Source organism: Barbus barbus (assembly GCF_936440315.1).
Source record: "Barbus barbus genome assembly, chromosome: 30".
In the NCBI taxonomy this organism is placed as follows: domain Eukaryota; kingdom Metazoa; phylum Chordata; class Actinopteri; order Cypriniformes; family Cyprinidae; genus Barbus; species Barbus barbus.
In genome coordinates this window covers 13,789,617-13,813,826 of record NC_136758.1, presented here as the reverse complement: position 1 = coordinate 13,813,826, position 24,210 = coordinate 13,789,617, and the positions used below count along the sequence as shown (strand labels likewise).

The window sequence follows — 24,210 nt, the reverse complement described above, 5'->3', positions numbered from 1 at the left end:
GAAGTAGACAGGAGCTGTACTTGTATACTTATTAGCTACCAACAAAATAGCTGCCCAGAGGCAGTACCAAAATGGTTGAGTGAACTGCTTTAAAAGGACTTTGATTATGCTCTCAAAACTGGACCTGCTGAAGCTTATCCTGTATTAGCAGAGTCAATCGACACAAAAGTCAGAGAAGAGAACTGAATCCTCCACAGAAATCTCTTGAAGTTCCTCACGGCTTTACGTACACAAATGCAACATGTTTTTAAACCACAAGCTCTGGCTTGCTTTTGGGCTACATATCATTTCCAGATGGAGTTTATGAATAAGAGTGATAGAAATAAGTTGAGTGAAACAGGAAACTAAAGAAACAAAATGGCAGGGAAAGAGCAGGGCGCAATAACAATCCACTTCAACGCCACACAACTACCCGGCTGTCAGTTAAAACCACAGAAACACAGAGCCCCACTATGAGACACTGGGAGGTAAGGACGACAGGAATCTCTATGTATCCTTACCCAAAAAACAAACAACAGAAATGTACTGTAAGGTTTGTAACTAATGCTGGTGTGTGGGCGATGCAACTGTGATTCAGACTGCGATTCAAGAGCCAACACAAATAGAGAGAGAGAAAAAGAGAAAACAGCCACAAGTTGCCAACATGTTCTTTCATTCTTGACACTGTAAAACATATGTAGTGTTTTTCAAAAAGCCTAGAGTGTGTTTTAAGCACTATAGTGTTTCCATCTGTGTGCTGTGATGCATGGATTTGTGAGTTTGGCCAAAAACATGTCTGCCATTACTGTGTCAAAGTGCAAGCCAAGAAAAACAGCAGAATCCAGAAATTTAATTGTGGGATGAAAGGTTGCAAACCCCATTTGATGATCGTCGTGTTTTTTTGGGCTTTAAAAACACACTGGAAGCCACAACATGAGTGTAGACCCATCACTGTAAGGGTCAATGGCCAATAAGTGTTTCCACAATAAAATTAAAGGAAAAAATCTTTTAAAAATTTCGTTTAAAACACACGTGCCAAGTTTTTAAAAATGTATTCTTTGTGTTTATGTTGATTTCATATAGCATTGAAAAACATTTACAGAAAAGACTTTAACTCTAAAAATGTCACGTGATGATGAACTGAAAAGTAAATAATTTAATTCATCAATATTATAATTTTTTGCAGAGTGACATCATACAATGTCAACTAACTATCTGTTGTCATTAAAAGGTCAAATGATATTCAAGATTTATGGACCTTGACACACAGTCACGATGAGGGCCTGCAGGGTCCTCTCTAAGATATCATTTCCTGTTTTTTTTTTTTTTTTGTGAACATTGGTCACAACACATGACTTTGTTTGAACTAAATTTTCAAATATTAATAAGCAATGAAGAAGTTTTGTTAAAATATATACATATTTTCTAACTAATTGTACTAAAATATTTAATCAAGCCACCACTTAATAATGTTTCATTTTCAATTAATTCATCATTTTTCTTTTTTCTACTTTATAACAGGAAAGTTGTAGCACCCTGACATTTTTTGTCGCCTAAAAATAATTAATTTTAATCTGGAAATGAAAAACAAGCCCATAATAAAAGAAGTGTATTCAAATCATTTTGTGTCAATTGCATATTAAACCCAAACAAAACATGACCATCATGTCACTGACCCGTAAATCACTACTGATTTACTCTGCATTAAGTCATTCTCATGTCAAGTGTTTCAGATAATGTAAAATAATTGCATTAGATCTTATCAGTGGCCAAACCCCAGGAGCTCCAGGGCAATGCAAGAGGGACAATGGCTCCCACCTAAACATTCCCTGCCCCTGAAAACATAGCTGGGCTTATCCGTGCATATCTATGTAGTCGTGAATGGAAACCCCTAACTAGGGCAGATGGCAGCCCCATTCGTGTGCTAACCGCAGATTTACTTTAATTGTTCTTAATGCTCCTTTGTTTTTGGGCTCCTCCATGAGAAAGGGGCCTCAAACAAGCTGCATTTACATGTAACAATTAAACTATAATGACCCTGCAAGTGATTTATTGGTATGCGGTGGAAAGGTTTTGTGTAAACTTTGTGCTTGGAGGTCTCCTCAGAAATAGCTGGTAAAATGCAAGCAGAGAATGGAAAGACCGACAGCTGATTTCACACCTAAAAAGTGAATTAACAGAAAGCAATGATAACATTCAGATGGTAATGCGATGTAGTTAATGTAAAAGGTTTCTGTTAATGTGATCGGAAAACACTGACTTTTCGCTGATGTGCTAAATAAACTGCTTAGTAATGAAACACAGAAAAAAACTGTGAAAAAAATTATTTTATTACTTAGTTTGTATTTTAAAAAAGGTATTAAAATAAAACACAGAATGTAGAATGAACATATCCACACAAATAACATTAAAATCTCTTTCTTTGAAAGAACAAGAAAACGGACACACCCATGGGATGAAGTCTGGCATTCTTCTGATAATCTAGATTTCTACCAGTAAATGCAGAAAGGACAATGGCGCCCAACATACATTCCTGCGCTTTTGTGGTTTCAGCACTTTTCCGCCTATTGACACGGTTCTAGGCACATACTGGCATCCAGCAAAACGCTGCAAACTTCTGGCCTCATTAACATCAAAGTAAATCTGTGAAAGAGCTTGTTTTCTTTTTCCTCCTGAAGGCATCAGCCAGTGAAAAATAGGCTCAATGTCCTTGCAGTGGACCGTGCCATGTGAACGTAAAACAGGAGGAACAGTTAGTAAGCTGTATTTTTCATGCCGCTTTTTTTCTTCAGGTTAATTATACCTGAAGGGAAACCCTTTTAACCGCTCCTTGGCAGCATGTAGGATTGGCAGGAAGATCAAACAGCCATTGAGTAAGATGCCTATAAATATAACACATTCATTTGTGTCAAATTTTTCCCCTTCCCCCCTCAATTCCTCTGGCTTTTGTCTTTCTCAAAGCACTGCTCCCGAGGCTTTAACCCTCCTCATGTACACTGCTGAGTTCACATCTGGAACCAGATGGCTGAAGCCACTTCTGAAAGAGGCAAGAAGTCGACCTGCAGACAAGTAAAGGCAAAGAGAGCCTTGGGTTAGACATAGCCTGTTCCAAACAGACACAACAGTCATGCGTTCAGATGATTTATATTGCTGAACAGAGGCATAGCCGCTTTATTGAAGGCCTGCTCATCAGACAGATATTTATTTGATGTTTCAGAGGTTTCTGTGCTGTGTTTTGACAAATCGAGGCAGTTCTGAGGATTTATTGCTACCGTTTTCCATATAAAACACATACTTTCTCAAATAGCACACCATGAAAATCATTACTTAAATCATTATTTTTGGTTTACTTGAAAGAAGAATATTGAAAAGATATGAACTGCATTCAGAATATAAATTGAAATGCTTATTTTTTCATAGTTTTCATAGTTTTTTTTGATAGTTTATCAGTTTTCTTATCTAGACTGTGTTGTGGCTTATGCACAAATGTAACAATAATTGGTAAGGATCATGCTTTAAAAAAACATTTTTTTTTATGTATCTTTTTTCAAGGTACATTATAAAGTCTTATCTTTTTTTAATTTATGTTTTTTAAAAAATGAAACACATTGTTTTAAACAAATCTAACAAAATTTGGTAGGTTAGATTTATGGTTTGACATAAATCTAACAAAACTGAATGAAGTTAATTCATAAAACAAAAGAATATTGCCAAAGCGCTAAGGGAAATATTCCAAATATGAAACTATTAAAATATTATACACAATCTTTCAAAAATGTTTTACAAAATAGGTATCTTGTTTTAAGCATTTTTAGATATTTTACTGAAAGGCATTATGAAAATACACTAGTGATTCAATCTAAATATGGTTTTATTTATCCATAAAATCATACAAATAAAAATCAAACAATCCAAAGCAAACACTGACCTGTCCATGTTTCTTCACTACTGAGAGAGAAGCTTGTGCACTGTGGATGAGAATTGCAGATGAGCGCGGCCTCTCTGGCACTGTGCACAGACAACACGCAGCCCTGCTGGTTGTATGATGGCCAGCATCTGTATTCCATATTTGCAACACTCCTCATTCCTTTCAGGACAGCGTAATCTGCACAAAGAGGAAAAATGCATCAAAACTAATCCAGGATCCACTCAACACTGTTGCAACACCCATCTGTAAAATATTACCATGTTCAGAGACTTTAAGAGAAAAGAGTCCTCTCACAGTAGAGGTGGCAGAATCTCATGTTACTAAATGTGTGCGAGCACATGTGAGGACAACAAAAGGCAACGGTGGCTCTGCCAAAATCTCAAAATAGAGGGGAATGTGTGGAAACTCCTTACGAGAGTTGTTGTGAACGCGTTTGGACATAAGATTTGAATATTCTTTGACAACGCTTGGCTGTTTTAATGCCTCTGTGCAGCTTTATTGTGGCAGTGTGATTGATTTATGGGTGTCAAAGCTCACAGGAAGGGAGTGAGAGAGTCTTACGGCCTACAAAACTTGCCCTTGAAGATGGATTGAGTTACACAGGTTTTATGACTGAAGTACATCTTCTTAAAGGTGCAGTCGGAGACATCACTCTGAGAACGCTGCATATATCTGGAATGCTTTTCGCCGCAGTTATGATTGAATATGCTTGCAATGGGAGTTGAAAACTGTTAAGAAGTATAATTCATCATTAAAATCAAGGCATTACCTCTGGTTATTGATGGCGGCAAATTCTCCAGGTGCAGCCCAGATTTGTACATATGCAAAACCTCTTTGAAGGCGACCAGGGTTTCGTTAATGCTTTGCTTTAAATCTCCTGTGACAAGAACATAAATTAAGCTTCCATTATACAGCCACTTCAAGAGTTAGAGTTCATCAAGATGAATTTCATAATAAAGCTCACCTGTGGAGTTCATTACTTGGTGAATAAGAGGTTTCAGCAGTGGGGGAGCTTGATGAGGCAGTAGGTAGGTGAAAAAATACCTGGGGAGGAAAATAACGAATTCATATAATTCATCTGAAACTCGGCCAAGAATAGCAGAGAGGCGATTCATGCTGCGAGATCAGTATGCTACAGCTGATGCCCTGACACACAGCAGGGCGGATAATTAATCATAACAGGCACGGGGGGGAGAAGCTGCCATGAAACTCCCCGCACCGACTATGTCAGACTTTCGTACGACAACTATTTTATTATCTGGCTCAGACAATAAAGGTGGAATGTGGGAAGTGCTCACCTGTAGGCATTGTAGAGGTTCCTCATCTCATTCAAGCCTTTGCAGGTTCTAGAGGGGGAGCATTGGAGGGTGAAATTGCGGAGGGGAAACTGCAGTAGGCAGTCTGAGTCCTCTTGACAGGCCGGTTCTTGAATACTTGCATCATCCAAGTCCGTTAACTTGAGTTCTCCTGACACCATAACAAACTGTCGAGGCTGGAAATCCAGCAGGGCTACTGAACCCAGCGGTGAATGAGACAGATATTGAAGAAGCCGCACTAAACCAAAACAGACCTGTGCACAAACACAATCAATAGTTACTCGTTTGCTTAGGTCTATTTTTATTGCCACAAAAAAATTAACAAATTACTCTATTAATAGTCAGAATAATCGACCAACTACTAAAATAATCATTAGTGACAACCTCTAATATGTACATGTACATATACATATATCATGCTGCGAGATCATATATACACTGCCCTCCAAAAGTTTGGAAACACCCCTGGCAAAGTGTGGTTTTGGTCGATATCAGCATAAATCCTTATAATTTTTTTGGTGCAATTACATTAAAGTAACTTGACATTATCATTGAAGACCAGCAATAAAACATAATAATGGCAATATATACATGTCAAAGTCAGACATGCCCCTTTGCCAGCTGTGATGCCTGGTTACTGGTTTAAACTTGGCCCAGGTTTTTAAAAGATTTTTGGGTCAGCACACCTTAATACTGTAGCTTCAACAATTGATTGCCAATTCAAAGTCAATATTTGAATAAACTGACAGCTCAGATGCCCAGATTATGCAGAGCTGTAATAGCTGCTAATGGGCGATATTTTGATGAATCGAAAATTTTATTTTTTTCTATGTATAAACTGTTTATGTAATGAAATATGTTTTCGTAGTTTGTGTTGTCCTTTATCAGTGCCAAATTATCCCAAATTAAAAAGGATTCATGCCAATATTGTCCAAAACCCCACTTTTCTAGGGCGTTTCCAAACTTTTGGAGGGCAGTGTATATATAGTAGTGCTGTCAAATGATTAATCGCGATTAATCGCATCCAAAATAAAAGTTTTTGTTTGCATAATATATGTGTGTACTGTTTATTTATTATGTATATATAAATACACACACATGCATGTATATATTTCAGAAAAATATGTTATGTTTATATATTATATTAATTATATGAATATATATACATATAAATACATGTAAATATTTTCAAAATATATACTGTATGTGTGTATTTATATATTCATAATAAATATACACAGTACACACTCATGTATTATGTAAAAAAATTTTTTATTACTTTTATTTTGGATACGATTAATCGCAATTAATCGTTTGACAGCACTAATATATATACAATAACATAATATATAACAAACAAGATTATATATTCAGAACTATATATTACATATTATTAATAAATTATTGTATTTACAGTATTTTATCCATTTTATACTAATACTAGTAATTACTATACTACTAATTTTGCAGTCTTTCAGGCATGTTTTTAATTAAAATATCTAAAATCCCTTAAAACAAGATAAATTTACTTGAGAAAACAACACAATATATAGAGCTTATTTTTATAGAATGTTTCTTTAATACAAGTGCATTTGTCTTACTGCACTGGAAGAATTTTTCACTGGTTAATAACTTTTTATACTCAAAAAGTGGAAAACATTTTTGTGGTGTAAACAGTATTGATTTTGTAAACTTACATTTTATGCATTGTTTTACACCCAAAATTTCCCCTCAGGCATCAATAAAGTAAGTCGATCTTTCTATATGCGCAACCTAAATTATTTAAATACAAACTTTGGTTTTGCTAACTAGTCTTCACCATATCCATAACTTTTTCTTACTTCCTTATATAATGTTTTAAAACTGGAGAGCACAGCAAAGGTATTAAGTCACCTTTGAGTATACCCTTGAAGACAGCGTAGCTACAGCTCTTCAAAAACAGAGGAGGATGAAACCAAACACCTTTTGAATAACTCCTGACCACGTGTTTCAGAGAAGGCAAGAATGTCAAAGAGACGAGTCACTCGATTACAGCCCTTTAGCTTAAATGCATTTGTCATCATCAGAGCCCATCAAAAATCAAAGGTGCAGAGTGTCAACACCTGCTTCATGTATACCAAAGTGAACGTGAAAGAAAATACTCTCGCCTCGTGAAACTTGGTATCGCCTGCTCCCACAAACAGTGCAGAGAAATTATCAGGGTAAAGAAAAGTAAAAGGATGAACATCTGAGACAGACATCTGTCCCTCGGTACTATTTGATCAGGCTCAGTTGGTATGGAGATGGGGCTCCAGTTAATCCACCCAAGCCAAAGAATTTCATCAACCCCCACCTCAGGTATGCCCTGTGGGGGGACTGTGGGTGGGGAATCTCTGATTAACACTCCACAGGAGGCCTGGGGGTGGTGCTCTTACCCGAAAGCGCTCCTCCCAGGGGCTCTGCAGGAGCTGTATCATCTGAAGCGGCATCCCCTGCTCCAGAACTGCTGTGATACCACCAACCAGAGCGCTGTCCTGACACTGACCTTTCAGCTGGAATGAACACAACAAATTCAGTGGATAAACTGGTGCAAAATGCAAAGTGTGGTAATAAGCTTTTGCATATCTGATATAATACAGAACAACGGCACAACCTGGAGAGTGAGTCCAATATATTGCATGAGGGTGTTTTTCTTACCTCTACAATATTGGGGTGCTGCAGTCTCTGCAATAACACAATCTCCTTTCTCAGTTTGAAAGATACAAGCTCATGACAGCCTTGGGAATCCTGAAAATCTTCCATGCACAATCTCATGTCAGTACCTTGATGGTTTACGGATTTCAGTGCCACAAATAATCCTTGCGGCAATGCTGCTTTTAACACTGTTTTAGTGTAACCTGAACCGAGAAAGTCAACAGCTTTGATGCCACTAAGTTCTTCACAGCCAATATCAGTTTTAGCAGTTACTGGGTTGTCCAAATTTAATTTCCCATTGATATAGTTTGCACTGTCATTTGTGGAGAAACTTGGATCCACAAAGCCTTGTTTATTATCAAAAGTGATGTCCAAGAGCTCAAGTTCTTGTTGTCTTTCCTTAAGTTGTTGAAGCAATCTGTCCCGCGCTGGAGTTAGACCATCTGGGCGGGCAGCATCACCAAAAGGTTTGTTCTCCTGGAGACCAAAGTGCCATTTTTTCAGAATAACTGTTAAAGACAAAAACAACAAAGCAAGAAGTAAAAAAGCGCAAAAGGGATTCCTTGAGAACGTCATGGTAAGTTCATGTAGGTCCTTTCTGAGTTTTTACTGTCAAACTCCGACACGTTCTCTTCGGTCATGCTTCTCTCTGACACGCACAGAACGTGCGCTCTGTAATTTAGTGCAGTATCTGTGAGCTGTGGTAACGCCCCTTGGGCGTGTCTTACTGCTTATGGCCAAATAATCACCTCCCACACAATGCAACTTCGATTGACACACAAACAAAAGAGCCTACATGTGCTTTTACCATACCATTGACCTCTTGAATAATGTATGTGAAGGATAACATACATTCAGGCGGTAATTATCGCAAAATAAACCCTGACAAGATGATCAGGCCCACGCTAAAACAGCCTGACTGTATCTAGCTTAATAAATAAATAAAACACACTGAAATGAAACACACTTGAGTTGAAATTACTTTATAATCCTAGATAATAGCTTAAAGCTTTCACAAAGAAAAATAGTCCATCTCAGTTAAATATTACTGTAGCTTATATGTTGTTATAAATATAATATTATATGTTGTTATAGGTAATTTAATTAGCGACAATAAACATATGTTTTATGTTCTCTCTCATTCATGTTATGGCTCTTACCGGTTTGTTATTCATCTGAGCGATGTTTCATTTTCTTTCTGCAACCATTTATATACTAAAATAAATATTGGCCTTTCAGGGGGTTTTATTACAGTCGCAAGACGGCGCCAATGAGCTATTTTGTACTTGCTAGAAGTTTACAGGTGCTCGTACGTCATTAGAATTAGCAACAATTATTAAACATCGCCGTGTAACGAAGTAATTTTAGTGGGGTAGCCTACTTTTTTAAACTATAAGAAATATGTTGTTTGGGGGCAACATCGTGGGACAATGGAAAGAAATGACTTTTAAAAAATTAGACATGAAACAAACGATAGCATGATGCAATAGAATATTCTGTCTAACTTTACCTAAATTAAATTTAAATGTTAAGTTCTGAAAATTATGTAGATAGTTTAATAATGGATCATGTAAAATTCAAATGATCGCAAACCTTAAAATATGTGAAATCTATATTAAAAAAAATTCAAGTTGATATCATATTTAAGTAATTCTTCGTAACATAAACAATAAAATAAAAGACTGTAAAGGTTTTACTCACTAACAAATTTGAATGTGTTTGTGAAGTGAAGGAAATGGTCTGTTACACAGAAATACAATGTTGCAATAGAGGGTTAATGTGTATCAGTTTAATAAAAAAACTGCAAGGTGAGCTTACCTCTTTATGTCAGTAGGTGGTAGCAAAGTATATGTAGGCCTACCATGTAAAAGTTCATTTTTTATTTTACATAAATCCCTAACATTAATTTTACAGGTTTTGTATAGAGGAATATTGGTTATAAAGTGAAATATTAGGATGCTGTTTGCTATTTTATTTATGCCATAAATTGTGAAAATGCACTTCACCTGAGCAAATAAATCATTGTTGGCCTGTTTTACACCTGTAAGTTACGATAGGTGATCATGCAAGTGATCATTTGAAACACAGTTTACAATTGACATTAACATGCCTCTCCTGTGAGATCAGATTTGGTAACAAAGACTCTCGTTCATTTCAAGGCACAAGAGAAGGTGCAAATCCCAAAACATACTGATGTTTGTTGAAATAGTTTTAAGACTGAGAGTGATTTCTTCCTCTCTACAGCATCTAATGAAGTGTAAAGTAATATTTGTGACCTATAGTTTCTGTATTATTGAAAGCATTTTTATAACTATAAAATTCACACAGTGACACTTACACCAATCATATCCTCCTGGTACACATTATTTTGAAACCAAACAGTTTAGAAACGCTACAAAATAGAAATGTTTTCAGTAAATTATTTCACACATACATCTCTTGCCACTGGGAGCCTTTTCTCACTGCTATTTTTTAAGGAAATGTGTCCCTCTGTCATGAAATACACTCAGGAAATAAAACAACGATGTAGCTCACATCAACACTCGCTGAGAGAAATGTGCCACTAGAGATTACTATGAGTGCCAATACAGAGACACCCATGATCTGAAGCAAACATGCTCGAATGGATTGCAGAGGCAATTGCTCTGTAGGCTTAACACATATCATGTCAAAGCTTGCTGAGTTAAAGCATGTGAGAAAACAGTATTTTTCTAGCACATTGTCTGTAGAGAATAGTGAGTCAGAATGATAAATAATAAATCAAGTCAGCGCCATTTAAATTTGTAATGACTTTCATTATAAAGTCTTATCACAGCTCATTTGTATCATTTGTATAGCTCATTTGAATGTCATGTCTATATCTATTATGTTTATAAGATCCTGCTGGACCAATCACTCCGATCAAGACCAAGATCATTTGTAGAGTTTTAAGTGTCAGAAACAACTGAAACTTTTCCACCTTTATTGGCCACAAAAAAGACTTAGTTTACTGCATAGCTCTCGTGTGACAATATGCCCCAATAGCCAGGAATGTGTCACACTATATGGAAATGTCACATCAGAATGGGAATCAGCGTTTTATAGGCATGTCTTCATAATTCTGTGCATTTCAGGAAAATGTAAATGGAAAAAAAATCAAACAAAATGTAGGTTAATTAATACAAAAATAACAGTAAATTACTCTTGTCCTGAAAACAGCTGGAAATCAAACTGCATTATATTTTATGATTGACTCTTGTCCAGTGTGTGCTAGAAACATGTGTCTGCTTGTTTTTGCTATTTACAAAAATTAAAAATTAGGAAGGTTTGAACTAGATTTTTGAAACCACCTTGGATAAAACATAGGTTACATAAGTACTCCAAGACGCAAATTTGTGTAATTTGACCTTTGACTCAAAAACCCAAGAATTAATTAAATTTAGCCCGTGCATGTGACAACTAGCCCAAGTCTATTCTATTTAATTAGTCAAATTAGAACTGTCAAGAACGTATTGCATTGTATGCAGCAAACCATTGCAGCTTTTTGTCATTCTACTGAAAAGAATACCGGATCATTTCCAATTTCGCTATGGTTTTGGCTACAGACCCTTGCAGTGTTAAGGCGAAGTGGTTTTGTGCTCCAGCACCACCCGCGGGTGAACAGCGCGCGCTCAACTCACTGCCAACACCTCAGATCGCAGCGCCACGATGAAGCAGCCTCAATGCACTCACTAACGCAGCACGACTACAACCTGCTTCGATTGCATTCTGCACAGAATTACACATTTGATAGTGACAGTCGGAAATTACATTCACTAAAGCATGGATACCGTGTCCATTTCTAGAGAGCGCGATGATGCTGAAATCACAGATTCATCCACGACAGAGGGACCTTCTCAGGAAGCACCTCAGAGGTACGTGGATAGCGGGGTTTATAAGGCTAATTTTGGAGCAAGTGTGTTTGTGACCGACCGTAAGCCATTTAAATGGTTGTTTTTGCGAATAAACAGGAATAACGAACGTGCAGCTTCAATATCAGACCCACTTGGCTTTTGTTTACAAGCGAAAAATACTATTCTCTGAGGGTAACAACCGAATAGTATTTTGAAAGTACAAGGAGATCACGAGGGAATAAATACTACGAAATACTATCATTTGTTGGGTTTGTCCTGCATGTTATCCATAAACTGACATGAACGCTGATCTTGATGCTACAGTTGATGTGGTTGGTCACAAAAGCCACTATGAATGAATTTCTAGGGCAAACTCCATGTTAATTTATATTTGACCTACAGTACATCTGACATTCAAAAGGACACATGGGGAATATTCTTTAAATTCTTGCAATGAATGACAAAATAACATTCTGCAGTGAACTCTGCCCCATGGAAATTTAACTTAAACATATAAGAAGCACATTATGTGAGTCATTCTTTATGTTATTAGGCTAAACAAAGATAAATCATTCCTGATATGCAGTAGGCTACATACTTGATAAAAAGTCATGTTTGAATAGTAAAATTAAGAAAGTACTTCTAGGGTACACCATATGATAAATATGCTCTGGTCAACAAAATTCATTCATAATAACTTTATAATTATATTAGCCTAATTATGAGAGCATTTATAGAAAGGTCAGTAATGCAAAGCCAAAGTTTTATGTTTAAAAATTTTATGTTTAAAAATTTTCATAGTAACAAATCAGTATCTATAAAAGTGAGATATGAAGACAATCTTGATGTTTTTGGACGCAAATGATTAATATTTGCATTTTTATGTCATATTAAAAAATATGTATAGTACCTATCTACAGTACACTTGCTATTCAGAGTGGCACTTTTGTACAAATATTCCACTTTTCCACTTCTTTTAATGGATGGCAAAACAAAAAAGAAGAGGAAATATTTTATTTCTATCCTCATTAGTCAGGCATGTTTCTTTTTGTCTGGAGTAATTCTAATAATGAACTACACAGGGATCTAGGACTCTAAATGGAGGTGTTAGACGATTGACTCTGAGAATGTTAATCACAGAGCTCATCTACTCTGACTGAGACATTTTGCTTCAGCATAACTAGGTGTAGATTCCCTGTTCTGTATCGACAATAATTATCTTTAATGACGAAACCTGTCTGTAGATCAAAGTACTGCTGAGCAGATGGTGAGATGCGTTCTCCATATTTGGTGGAGAAGATCCAGCCGAAGCTGCAGTGACTCATGTTTGAGTATGACCCTCTCAGGAGAAGCCTTGTCTTTATATTGCAGTGCGATGCGCACACGTGGGCCCCCCTTACCAGCCTTTGATTTGTTAATCAAAGGTTTTGTTCCATGTTATTATGTGTTGTTTATGTTACTTAAAATGGCTGCACGTATCCTACACACAAAAGCAAGTGCTTCATCTTCCAAAACTATCACAAACAAGCCTGGGAGATGTTACAGTCGGGTTGCAAAGACATTAATCTGAATCTTTTGGTTAAGAGTTACACTATTGAGATGACAATTAATAATAGTTTAATTTAGTCTGCATGTGTTCATACACTGAGAAAAGGTAATATCTACACTTCCCTCCAAATGTTTGTGCATGTCCAAAGGGCATGTCTGACTTTGACATGTATAAATTGCCATTATGTTTTATGGTCATCAATGATAATGTCAAGTTACTTTAATGTATTTGCACCAAAAAATTATAAGGATTTCTGCTGATATCGTCCAAAACCACATTTTGCCAGGGGTGTTTCCAAACTTTTGGAGGGCAGTGTAAATTACCTGGTTTTATTCAAATAAAAAGTATTTAGCATCACTGAGTCAACCTAAATGCATTATTTTATACCAACAAAACTAATTTTTATGGGTTAAACCAGGTAAAAAAAATGCTCTGTAAGGTAACAATTGCAGGTTACCACATTTTACAGTGTAGAAAGTATAATTTATGAAAAAGAGATTAATTGATTATGCTTAAAGGCAGCTGCTTTGCCTATGAGCAGTGTCACTTGATTCACCCTTGTGAATCGGTTCAATTATCTTTGATCTGGACTGAGTCACCATGGTATCAGTGGCCTGAAGTAAATCTCAAGCAGTGTAAGTGTGCATTATACTACATGATATTAGCCAGTGTTTGCCAGCCAACATGGCTGATATCCACTGAAATGCTGTGAGGGCATCTGTTCAATCAATTCAATTTCTGTTATATTCCAGACATTAATTCCAGATCATGACTCCTACCATACAAGATCCACTGAGTAAAAAAGCTTAGGGGAGATTTGAATATGAAATGAGAAATGTAACTGCAGAAGATTATTTATATGCACATACGAATTGGTGCAAAGGGAGCAAAAAAATTAAGTATTTAGTAAATATTTATGCTTGCTCCAGTAAATATTTAAGCTGACTGTAGTAAAATAGGGCATTTTATGAGCAAATTTGCTCTGGAAATTTACAGTCATATCCATTAAGCTCAGTTTTCCTTATCCTCGAGTCATTGCTGGATTCAGGATGGGATCTCATCAGTAAATATGGTGTTTTTCCTTGTCTGATGCTGAAATGATGAACTGATTTCACCCTTACAGTCTGACAGGCCACAACAATCACCTCTGATTTCTGGCAGCGCAGCCCGCCTGACACGACGTACCAGCTGCAGAGCTGTCAAATCAAATTAAGCCTGTGTTCCTTTTGATAACCGTCAAAACATCTGCAGCATGCACATAACCAAAACCCATGTGCTCCATCAGATGCTGAAGGGTCATTGCTGGAAAATTATGCTGTGGCTGCTGAGACTTATGTTAACATATGCATAAATTTAACAAAATTATGTAGAAATTCTTCAGAAAGCCTTGTAATGGGTATAAGCACTCTCTCTTGTAATGTAGCAAAACTTTATATCTGATTACAATAATGAGTTCATCATACATTAGATTGCATTCTATAATTTCCTGATGCTATTTTTGCAGCTCTGTATTTAGTAATTGATCCACAGTGAAGAATGTCATGTATATATACCTCTGCAATATCTCACACAAGGAAGCAAATTAAGAGACCCTGTTTAGCTGGTTTTAGGATAGTGATCCTTAGGAAGGAGTTAATGGAGATGAATCAGTTCATATCCAAATAAGCAATGTGTCAAGAATCATTTTAAGAATTTAAGCCAACCAAGATGCTCAGTAATGGGAGATAAAAAAGGCTGAGGGTTAGGAGCAAGTGTTTTGTTTAATCCTGGTGAAATGTAGCATTTATTCCAACTCTTCTGGTTCAAAAGTCATTTTATTTTCCTTGCACATGATTTATCCAAGTTGTTATCGTCAGTGGCCAAATGGGATCAGTCTTGCATATTATAATTTGCCCAAATTAGTTTGCACATCTAAATAGCTTGTCACCGTGGTCATACTAAAGAGTCAGCAGTACATCTATGTAAAAACAAGCTTGTTAAAAGCTTACGATTTCATTGTTATTAGGAACTGTTCATATTTAAGAGAGTAGTTGAAATGTTTTCTTGCACCAAACCTGCCAACTTTATTGTTGAAATTTGGTAAACAGGGATAAAAAAATAATTATAATAAAATAAAATAAAAAGATTTATATTATGACACATTATTTGACCTGTCCTGAACTCAGTAAGCTGATAGCATACTTTAACATTTCAGCATAGTAAAATCTAAAGGTACCCCATAAAGAGTCATAAATGTTATTATTAGTATTGTGGATTTTCTGAATAATGAAAAAATGAATACTGAATCTTAAGCTCTGGTTCTTCAAGGTGATTTACATTATTTAGCAGTACATTGTTGTCCCACTCTCATATTTACTTCCTGAGCAGTTGAGTTGTAAGCACTAGTGAGCCTTTTTCTCTCATCTGAACAGGCTTTTTATGAGGTTGACAGAGTAAGCTGATGGAGTCCCTCCCTCTTGGCCTAATTGGGCCTTCGAGCATTTCGCTGATACATTCTTTAGACATCGTTGCTAATCTAATATACAGTATGTTGCCAGTAACTCAGCTGTGCACTCAAAAATTCTCTATTGGCCATTTCCTGGCAGAAGTAAACTATATATTAGAGGCATATTGTTCAGACAAAACAAGACAACCATAAGCTTTTAAAAAAGTGGGATAACTAATTATTTTATATTACAAAATTAAATACAAAATCTTTAAAGGGATAGTTCACCCAAAAATGAAAAAATCTCTCATTATTACTCACCCTCATGTCGCTCCAAACTCATAAGACCTCCATTCATCTTTGAAACACAAATTAAGATATTTTTGATGCAATCTGAGAGCTTTCTGACCTTCCGTGGACAGCAGCAGATCTGACATGTTCAAGGCCCAGAAAGGTAGTAAGGACATCGTTAAAATAGTCCATGTGACATCAGTGGTTTAACCTTAATTTTATAAAGCTATCAGAATAGTTTTTGTGTGCAAAGTAAACAAAAATAACAGCACAAAGAGTATTCTTATAGCTTTCGCTCTTGGATTTCATCAGAAATACACTGCCCTCCAAAAGTTTGGAAACGCCCTAGAAAAGTGGGGTTTTGGACAATATTGGCATGAATCCTTTTTAATTTGTGATAATTTTGCACTGATAAAGGACAACACAAACTACGAAAACATATTTCATTACATAAACAGTTTATACATAGAAAAAAATAAAATTTTCGATTCATCAAAATATCGCCCATTAGCAGCTATTACAGCTCTGCATAATCTGGGCATCTGAGCTGTCAGTTTATTCAAACATTGACTTTGAATTGGCAATCAATTGTTGAAGCTACAGTATTAAGGTATGCTGACCCAAAAATCTTTTAAAAACCTGGGCCAAGTTTAAACCAGTAACCAGGCATCACAGCTGGCAAAGGGGCATGTCTGACTTTGACATGTATATATTGCCATTATTATGTTTTATTGCTAATGTCAAGTTACTTTAATGTATTTGCACCAAAAATAATTTTTTAAACTATCCCTTCAAACTATTTTTATTTGTTGGTCAGTATGATGGATTCAGACGTTCAGTGCATGGAAATTGCAAGTGTGTGTGCAAACACGCGAAATCAACTGCAAAATGCAGCTGTTAAATGCAGTATGTGTGACTATACACATAAACACCATCAGCAATTAAATAACAACCCTTTTACGTTTAGCACATAAACAACTTACAGTCAATCTAAACACTCAAGCTAAATGTGATTTCCATTTACAATTTATTATACCAAAATATGTCATTATAGTATCTTTTTGCATCATTTTTCAAATTCTTTTAGCATTTACATCAGAAATGACTAATTCTGTTATCGGATCACTCAGAATACTCAGGTCAGTTCATTTGTAAACCAGTTTAGATGTTTCATAAGAATCAAAAGAATGATTCAATACAAATCTGACATCACAATTGCATCTCGGAGCAGGTTTTGATTTCATCACGTAACTAGGAACAGCATGGTTTTTTTATGTTATGAACTTACATTTAGTGAAGTAAAAATTAATTTCCCAAAATGACTCGACTGGATTGTTGAATCAGTCATGCAGTGAGTGATTTATTCAAGGCTGTTCTTGAAACAGTTCTACTTGGTTCTTTGAAAAATATCAACAGGTCTTGATTTCTTCACTTCAACATAATTAATGTGATTTGCATTTTTCTAAAATGTAGTGGTGTGAAAGTAGCTACAGAATAGACTGACAACATTTGATGATTGATATAATGAGACTCTTTTATTTACAGTGAGATCCCTGAGCTTTCGCTGTGTCCGCCAGACAGTGAGAGCACAGAATCTCAGACGTGTCCGATCAAGATAGAGGAGAACCAAGCTGACAGCAGCAGTCCGTTCAAGTCTCACTCCTCTACTCAGCTCCATCGTCAAGTATCACAGGGCTCTGGCTATCATTCACCACAACACAAACGATGCGCCTGCTGTGGCCACCAGCAGTCGAATCAAAGCAATGTCTGTCCAGGTCAAATGAATGCTTACCATCAGGCGGACTGTTCAGTCAGTCCTGTTAAGACTGTCCATAGCTGCAGTCCATCACGCCTGCCTTCATGTCACAATAAAACACAGTGCCATTGGCTTCATGAATCTCATGACGGCAGTAACCACAAGCCTGTACAGCGGCACATGGTGACAGTGAGGTCTGGACACTTTATATTATAAATATCATTGTAATGGACATATATCTAGTTGACTGTAAACATTTAATTATGTTAATCTCTATGTCTGTCTGCTCAGTAGGAATGATGGCTTGCATAAGATACCAAGGAGGTGAGATACTTTTATAGCAACTTATGATATTTATTTATATATATAACAATCATTTACAGTAATACAGTAGTGCACATTAACATAGACTTATGTTCAGTAGTACATTTAGAGGAATTCAGAAGAAGCATTCAAATACTAAGCAAAAAGTGCATGTAAATGTAGTGTGGTGAATACCAGCAGTATAAACTTAATGTGCCATAGGCTACATTAATTAGATTAAATTTGATCATATGAACACCATTGATTTTACAGCTATTCCCAGGTCATAGTTGAGTACCCAATGACTGTACTCATCTCATGTATGGTCGTTCTCTTTGCCTGTTCCCTTGCTGGGATTTTGACTGGTCCTCTGCCAGACTTCTCTGACCCTTTGTTGGTGAGTATGTGTATCTCTCTAATATATGTGATAAATAGTGAAGTTTAAAGGGATAGTTCACCCAAAAATTAACATTCTGTCATTAATTACAAGGTTAGTTCCAAACCTGTAAGACCTTCGTTCATCTTCGGAACACAAATGTGTGTGTGCATTCCTCTGCTTGTAAAAAAGGTGCAGCGCATGTATGTTCTGTCAGCAGCAACACATGCATGCATCGTGGTACTCTCGATAATGGCGGCAGACTGGCCCAGGAGAGAAGAAATTGTTGAATAAACTCGTTATTTTTGTTTTCTTTGCACACAAAAAGTATTCTCGTAGCTTCATAAAATTACGGTCGAACCACTGATGTCACATGGATTATTTTAACAATGTCCTTACTACCTTTCTGGGTCTTGAATGTGTCAGTTGTGTTTCCATCAAAAAACTCTTGGATTTCATCCAAAAAATCATAATTTGTGTTCCGAAGATGAACGAAGTAATTAATGACAGAATTTTTTATTTTTGGGTGAACTATCCCTTTAATGCTTAAAGTTTATGCATCTGTTTATACTACAAGAAAAAAAGTCAAATGAAGCATATACTAAAAGTGACGTAAAAAAATAAGCAAAAATTAATAGTAAAAAAAAGAGAAATTGTAAGATAAGGTTTTAAATAACAGATAAACTCACTTTGTGAGATAAAAAGTTGCAGTTTGGAAAAAGTGTCACAACACGGATAAGTGATCTTTTTTCCTCACAATTCTGACTTGAGGAAAAAAATTACATTTGTGAGATATAAACTCTATATAAATTGTGAGAGGTTTTTATTTCATGGAGGAAATGGGCTTTACTCCTAAGAGATATAAAGTCTTTACAAGTAATATATTTTTTTACTCTGATGCAGAAATAGGCTTGTGTCTATGAATACATTTCTGAAAATAAAGTGACCAGCGGTGGCCTTTCATCATTAGAATTGTAAATTAGCCTCTCAAATGACTTAAATTCATTTTTATAATGACTTCAAAGAGTTTCTTCTCACTATTCGCGTGTCTTTGATCGGACCTCACAGGGATTTGAACCTCGTGGAACAGAGATAAGTATCCGGCTAGCAACATGGATGAGGTTACAGCAAAACACTGGACCTGGAAAATCACTGTCCCCGTTTCCATGGCAACTCACAGAAAGAATAGCAGGGTATTTCTTATGATACTAAAAATACTCTTAAATATAATTTCTACTACTCATCATTTCACTAAATCAGACTGTTGCTTTTATTACTAAAGGATTGTATGCTGTGTTTGTATTGAAAAAGTCCTGTTTGTCTTACAGAGAAGGCACATTTAGATCTGAACCTCAATCAAGAGAACGATCAAGGAGAATGTTGCACAGAGATTACACTGAGCACAACTTTTTTTGTAATTCCCCAGGTGAGATTTTACTTACGTATTATCAGGTATTTCCAAATCGAATAAATCAGTAAATGGAGCACAGCATGTTTTATGTTGTTTCCTATCACCCAATGTGTGGTCCTGTAGGAGAGCGCTATGCTCAGCTGGTCTTCCGCTCTGGAAACTCTGCCAGTCTCTGGAGTCTAAAGGCAATTTACTCCATGTGCCAGATGGAACAGTCACAGGTAAAACAAAGACTATATTTTCCCGAAAGGGCATAATATTCTTAAGTTTTTAAATGCAGTGTTTTGATGGATATATCTGATAGAATCTTATTAATTATCAGATTCAGATATTAGAGAATTCATTGTGATCTCGTTAGTAATTATAGATATTTGTACATACATTTTGGTTCTGGCACGCATTGTTTTGGCATTGAACCACTGCTAATGCATTGACAACATCTAAAATCATTTTTCATATGAACAATTTAGAGACGGACATAAATAATCCATAGAAATATATTTCTAATATAAAGATTACAGATCTGTAAAGATTTTTATGGTTCCTGTACATTTTAGATGCTGTCAATATATGTATATAGTACTTGTCTGCATATATCCAAACAAACAAAAAAGTATACAGAAATCTTGTACAAATACCTACAAAATCTAATGAGATGAATAAGCATGAAAACTGAAAGCAGTATAACTGTTTTACAATTGAAATATTTTTGCTGAAAAATGCCATTTTTATTACTCATTTTAGATCCGTTCTGGGGCAAAATTTGATGAACTTTGCCAGGTCAGATCAGAGTTATACGGCTCCATGATGAAGAATATGTGCTGTCCAAGTTGGTCTCTGGGAAACTACTTGGCTCTTCTTAGCAACGTTTCTTCCTGCTTTAGTCTGACTGCACAGCAGGTATCTGAAAGCCTTAGCCTCCTCAGATTTTGTGCCCCTTACTATCATGATGGAAGCCTGGTTGCATCATGTACTGAAAAGAGTAAATTTGGCCGCTGTGCATCCGTTCCACACCGCTGTAAACTGTCAAGCATCTTCCAGATTCTCCATTACCTTGTGGACAAAGACTTCCTGGGGCCACAGACTGTTGAATACAAGGTTCCTTCCCTAAAATATAGCATTGTATTTCTACCAGTGGAAAAAGGTGATCCACTAATGAAAATTTATTTGGACCATTTAGAGGGTCACGAACTCACATACAATAACACCACCATAACAGGAATGGACTTGGGAATTAAACAAAAACTTTTCAAGTATTACTTGGCACGGGACTCTGTCTATCCTGTTCTTGCAGCTCTTGCACTTTTGTTCACAATGGGATTATATCTCAAATCACTATTTATAGCAGCAATGTCACTGATTGCTGTCATATTATCACTTTCCACCTCATATTTTTTCTACAAAGTTGCATTTCGCTTGACATTTTTTCCACTCCTCAATCTTGCATCAGTCCTTGTGCTTTTAGGAAGCTGTCTGAATCAAGCCCTGACTTTTGTTGATTTCTGGAAACTGCAGCTGAGCCACAATCCTCCAGCTGTCCCTGAGAAGAGAATGAACCGGGTTTTACAGGAAATGGGATACTTGATATTAGTGTCGGGTCTAACATCTAGCATCACGTTTTACTCAGGCTACCTAAGCAGCATCACCACCGTGAGATGCTACGCTGTATATCTCGGCAGTGCCTCATTAATCAACACATTATTTGCTCTCGTTTGGCTTCCGTGCACCCTCATTTTGCAAGAACGCTATGCTGTGCTGTCTTCAAACCCTGTCGCGAAGGCAGCTTGGAAGCCCTGCTGCTCCAAAAATACAGGTGGATTCTGGGAGACGAGTTCAAGAAAGCGCTGTCTGTTTACCTTGAGACAGAAGCTTCGGATGTTAGGGCGAGGGTTTTCGGACACATCAAACCTGCTTTTTTTGAAAATTCTGCCTTGTGGAGTGGTGAAATTCCGATATATATGGATCTGCTGGTTTGCAGTGCTTGCAGCCGGTGGAACGTACATATCATGCGTAGACCCTGGCATGAAACTGCCAACTTCAGACAGCAGAACAACTCAGCTGTTCCGCTCCAGTCATCCCTTTGAGAGATATGATGCTGAATATCGCCACCAGTTCATGTTTGAGCGAATGAAACAGGGTGAAGATGAACCCATGACGCTGACTCTAATTTGGGGTGTCATTCCATCAGATGATGGTGACCACTTTGATCCAAAAAGTAATGGATCTTTAGTTCTTGATCCAGGATTTAATATGAGCAGTCCACAAGCCCAGCTGTGGTTGCAGGATCTATGTGGAAAAATTCAAAACCAGAGCTTCTATTCTCCATTATCAGCTGACCAAGAAACAGTAGAAGACAATGTGTGTTTTGTGGAACAATTGATTCACTGGGTTTCTATACGTCGCTGTTCTGAAAGCGAGGACGCATTTAGCTTCTGCTGCAATAATATTCCCTTTCCTTACCCGCCAAGTGTTTTCGAGCAGTGCCTTAGCATGATGGTGGCAGAGCAGCATGCAGAGGGGCACTCACCCAGTACCGGAGGCCTAAGGTTTGACTCGGAGGGTCGAATCACTGCCCTTGTTGTAATATTCAAGACTGTACAACTTTGCAGCTTCAATTTCAGCAGAATGTCTCAGTTCTACCAAGAGATCTTATCGTGGTTTAATGGGGAAATCTCCAAGGCTCCAGTGGGACTGCAGAAAGGATGGTTTGTAAGTCAGCTAGGATTATATGACCTCCAACAATGCTTAAGTTCGGAGACTTTGGAGGTGGCAGGCTTTTCAGTAGCTCTCACATTTGCACTACTCTTATTGACGACATGGAATATTCCATTAAGTGTCTACGTGTCCGTTGCGGTGGGAGGAAGTGTGTTTGCTACTGTTGGCCTCCTTGTGCTTTTAGAATGGCAGTTAAATGGTGTGGAAGCACTCTTCATTTCAGCAGCTGCAGGTCTTTCTGTTGACTTTGTGGCCAATTATTGCATTTCATACAGCCTGGCCCCACACAATGACAGACTGGGCAGGGTTGCACATTCGCTGAAGAGAATGGGTTGCCCGGTAGCTACTGGTGCTGGGGCGTATTTTTGCGTGGGTATTATTATGTTACCCGCAACTGCATTGCTTTTCAGAAAGCTTGGGATCTTTCTTTTGCTTGTGAAGTGCGTTGCATGCGGCTTCGCCACTTTCTTCTTCCAGTCGCTGTGCTGCTTCTTTGGACCCCAGAAGAACTGCGGGAGAATAACCCTACCTTGTGTTACAAAGCAAGCCACTGAAAATATAATGCCGTCCTGTTCGGCTACAGAACCTGGGACCACCAATCCCACAGCTAATGGGGCATTTGGCTGTGGCACAGGTTCTCGGGTTCGAAGAAGTTTTAATAAAGAAAGCGAAGGCTTTCTTTGCCCCAATCAGCAACACCATAGAAAGCGGCAATCAGTCGGTGGAAAGGAGCCAGAACAGTATGAACTGCAACCACTTGCTTGCCAGTTGAGTGACAGTTTTGAGAATAGCACTTGCACCAGCAAGCTGTCCAACAGGCCTTCTGTCCTTTCTGATGACATTCAGTTCTGTGGCCTTAGTCCAAGGCAAGACTATGATCGAGTCAGCATTGAGGCTGACAGCGCAGAAATGTGTAGCAGGCGCCTTAAAGGTTGCAACCCACCTCCAGCACTCCAGACCTCATCTCCGTACAAAGAGAACATGTTGCGTCCAGTGGTTGCCCCTTCACAAGATGCATTTAAGGAGAAGGTTTATTGCAAGAAATGTCGAGGCCAGTCGAGCGGCGGGCTTCAACTTTGGAACGTGTCTTTGTCGTCTTCCTCTAGCATGGAAGAAATCACAATCACTCAGACTACAGACACTGTCAATGAAAGGTCACTCTCAATAGATGAAGCCACAAGCTGTCATCTACACAAACGGCTTTTGTCATGTCAGTCTCAGAGCTCCATGGAGGGACTCGAAGACTCCAATGAGACCTGCTTAAGTGAGGTAGAACCTGCTATCTTACTCCCTCAAGCTGTAACGATAGAGCAGGAGTTACAACCTGGCCACCTAAATGGCAAGAGGGACACTTTACGTCTGTCCTTGAAGGAGACTGTATATGACCTTGCCTCCCCGGGGTCTGGTAGGTTGAGGACAACACAGAGTGATGTGCCAGTGATACTGCCCAACAGCAAACCTGATATGCCCGATGTTTGGATAAAAAGGGAGGGAAAAGGTGAAGGTGGCAGCTGATCAATATTGTCAACACACTGAGCAAATCTAAACAACCACAGCATGGCCAGTACTTTATATGGTGGGCTTAACTTTTGTACTCCGCAGCATATAACATTTCT

The 24,210-nt window shown here is 37.5% G+C and overlaps 2 protein-coding genes across 2 annotated transcripts; one reads left to right on the top strand and one right to left on the bottom strand.

The window, feature by feature from the left end:
- Window positions 1-2,288: 2,288 nt before the first annotated feature.
- On the bottom strand, window positions 2,289-8,547 carry LOC306850320 (extracellular tyrosine-protein kinase PKDCC-like). The gene is made up of 7 exons (XM_079385891.1): window positions 7,900-8,547; window positions 7,638-7,754; window positions 5,206-5,477; window positions 4,872-4,951; window positions 4,677-4,784; window positions 3,908-4,084; window positions 2,289-3,038 (listed from the first exon to the last, which is right to left on the bottom strand). Exons 1-7 carry the CDS (start codon window positions 8,470-8,472, stop codon window positions 2,935-2,937), a joined length of 1,431 nt encoding a protein of 476 aa, XP_079242017.1. The 5' UTR covers window positions 8,473-8,547; the 3' UTR covers window positions 2,289-2,934.
- A 3,101-nt stretch (window positions 8,548-11,648) lies between these two features.
- On the top strand, window positions 11,649-24,109 carry LOC306850141 (protein dispatched homolog 2; the record flags this gene model as incomplete). The annotated part of the gene is made up of 8 exons (XM_079385598.1): window positions 11,649-11,789; window positions 17,579-17,983; window positions 18,084-18,113; window positions 18,366-18,489; window positions 19,537-19,661; window positions 19,797-19,894; window positions 20,003-20,100; window positions 20,624-24,109. The coding sequence occupies exons 1-8, from the start codon at window positions 11,698-11,700 to the stop codon at window positions 24,107-24,109; spliced, it is 4,458 nt and encodes a 1,485-aa protein (XP_079241724.1). The 5' UTR covers window positions 11,649-11,697.
- Between the last annotated feature and the right edge of the window lie 101 nt (window positions 24,110-24,210).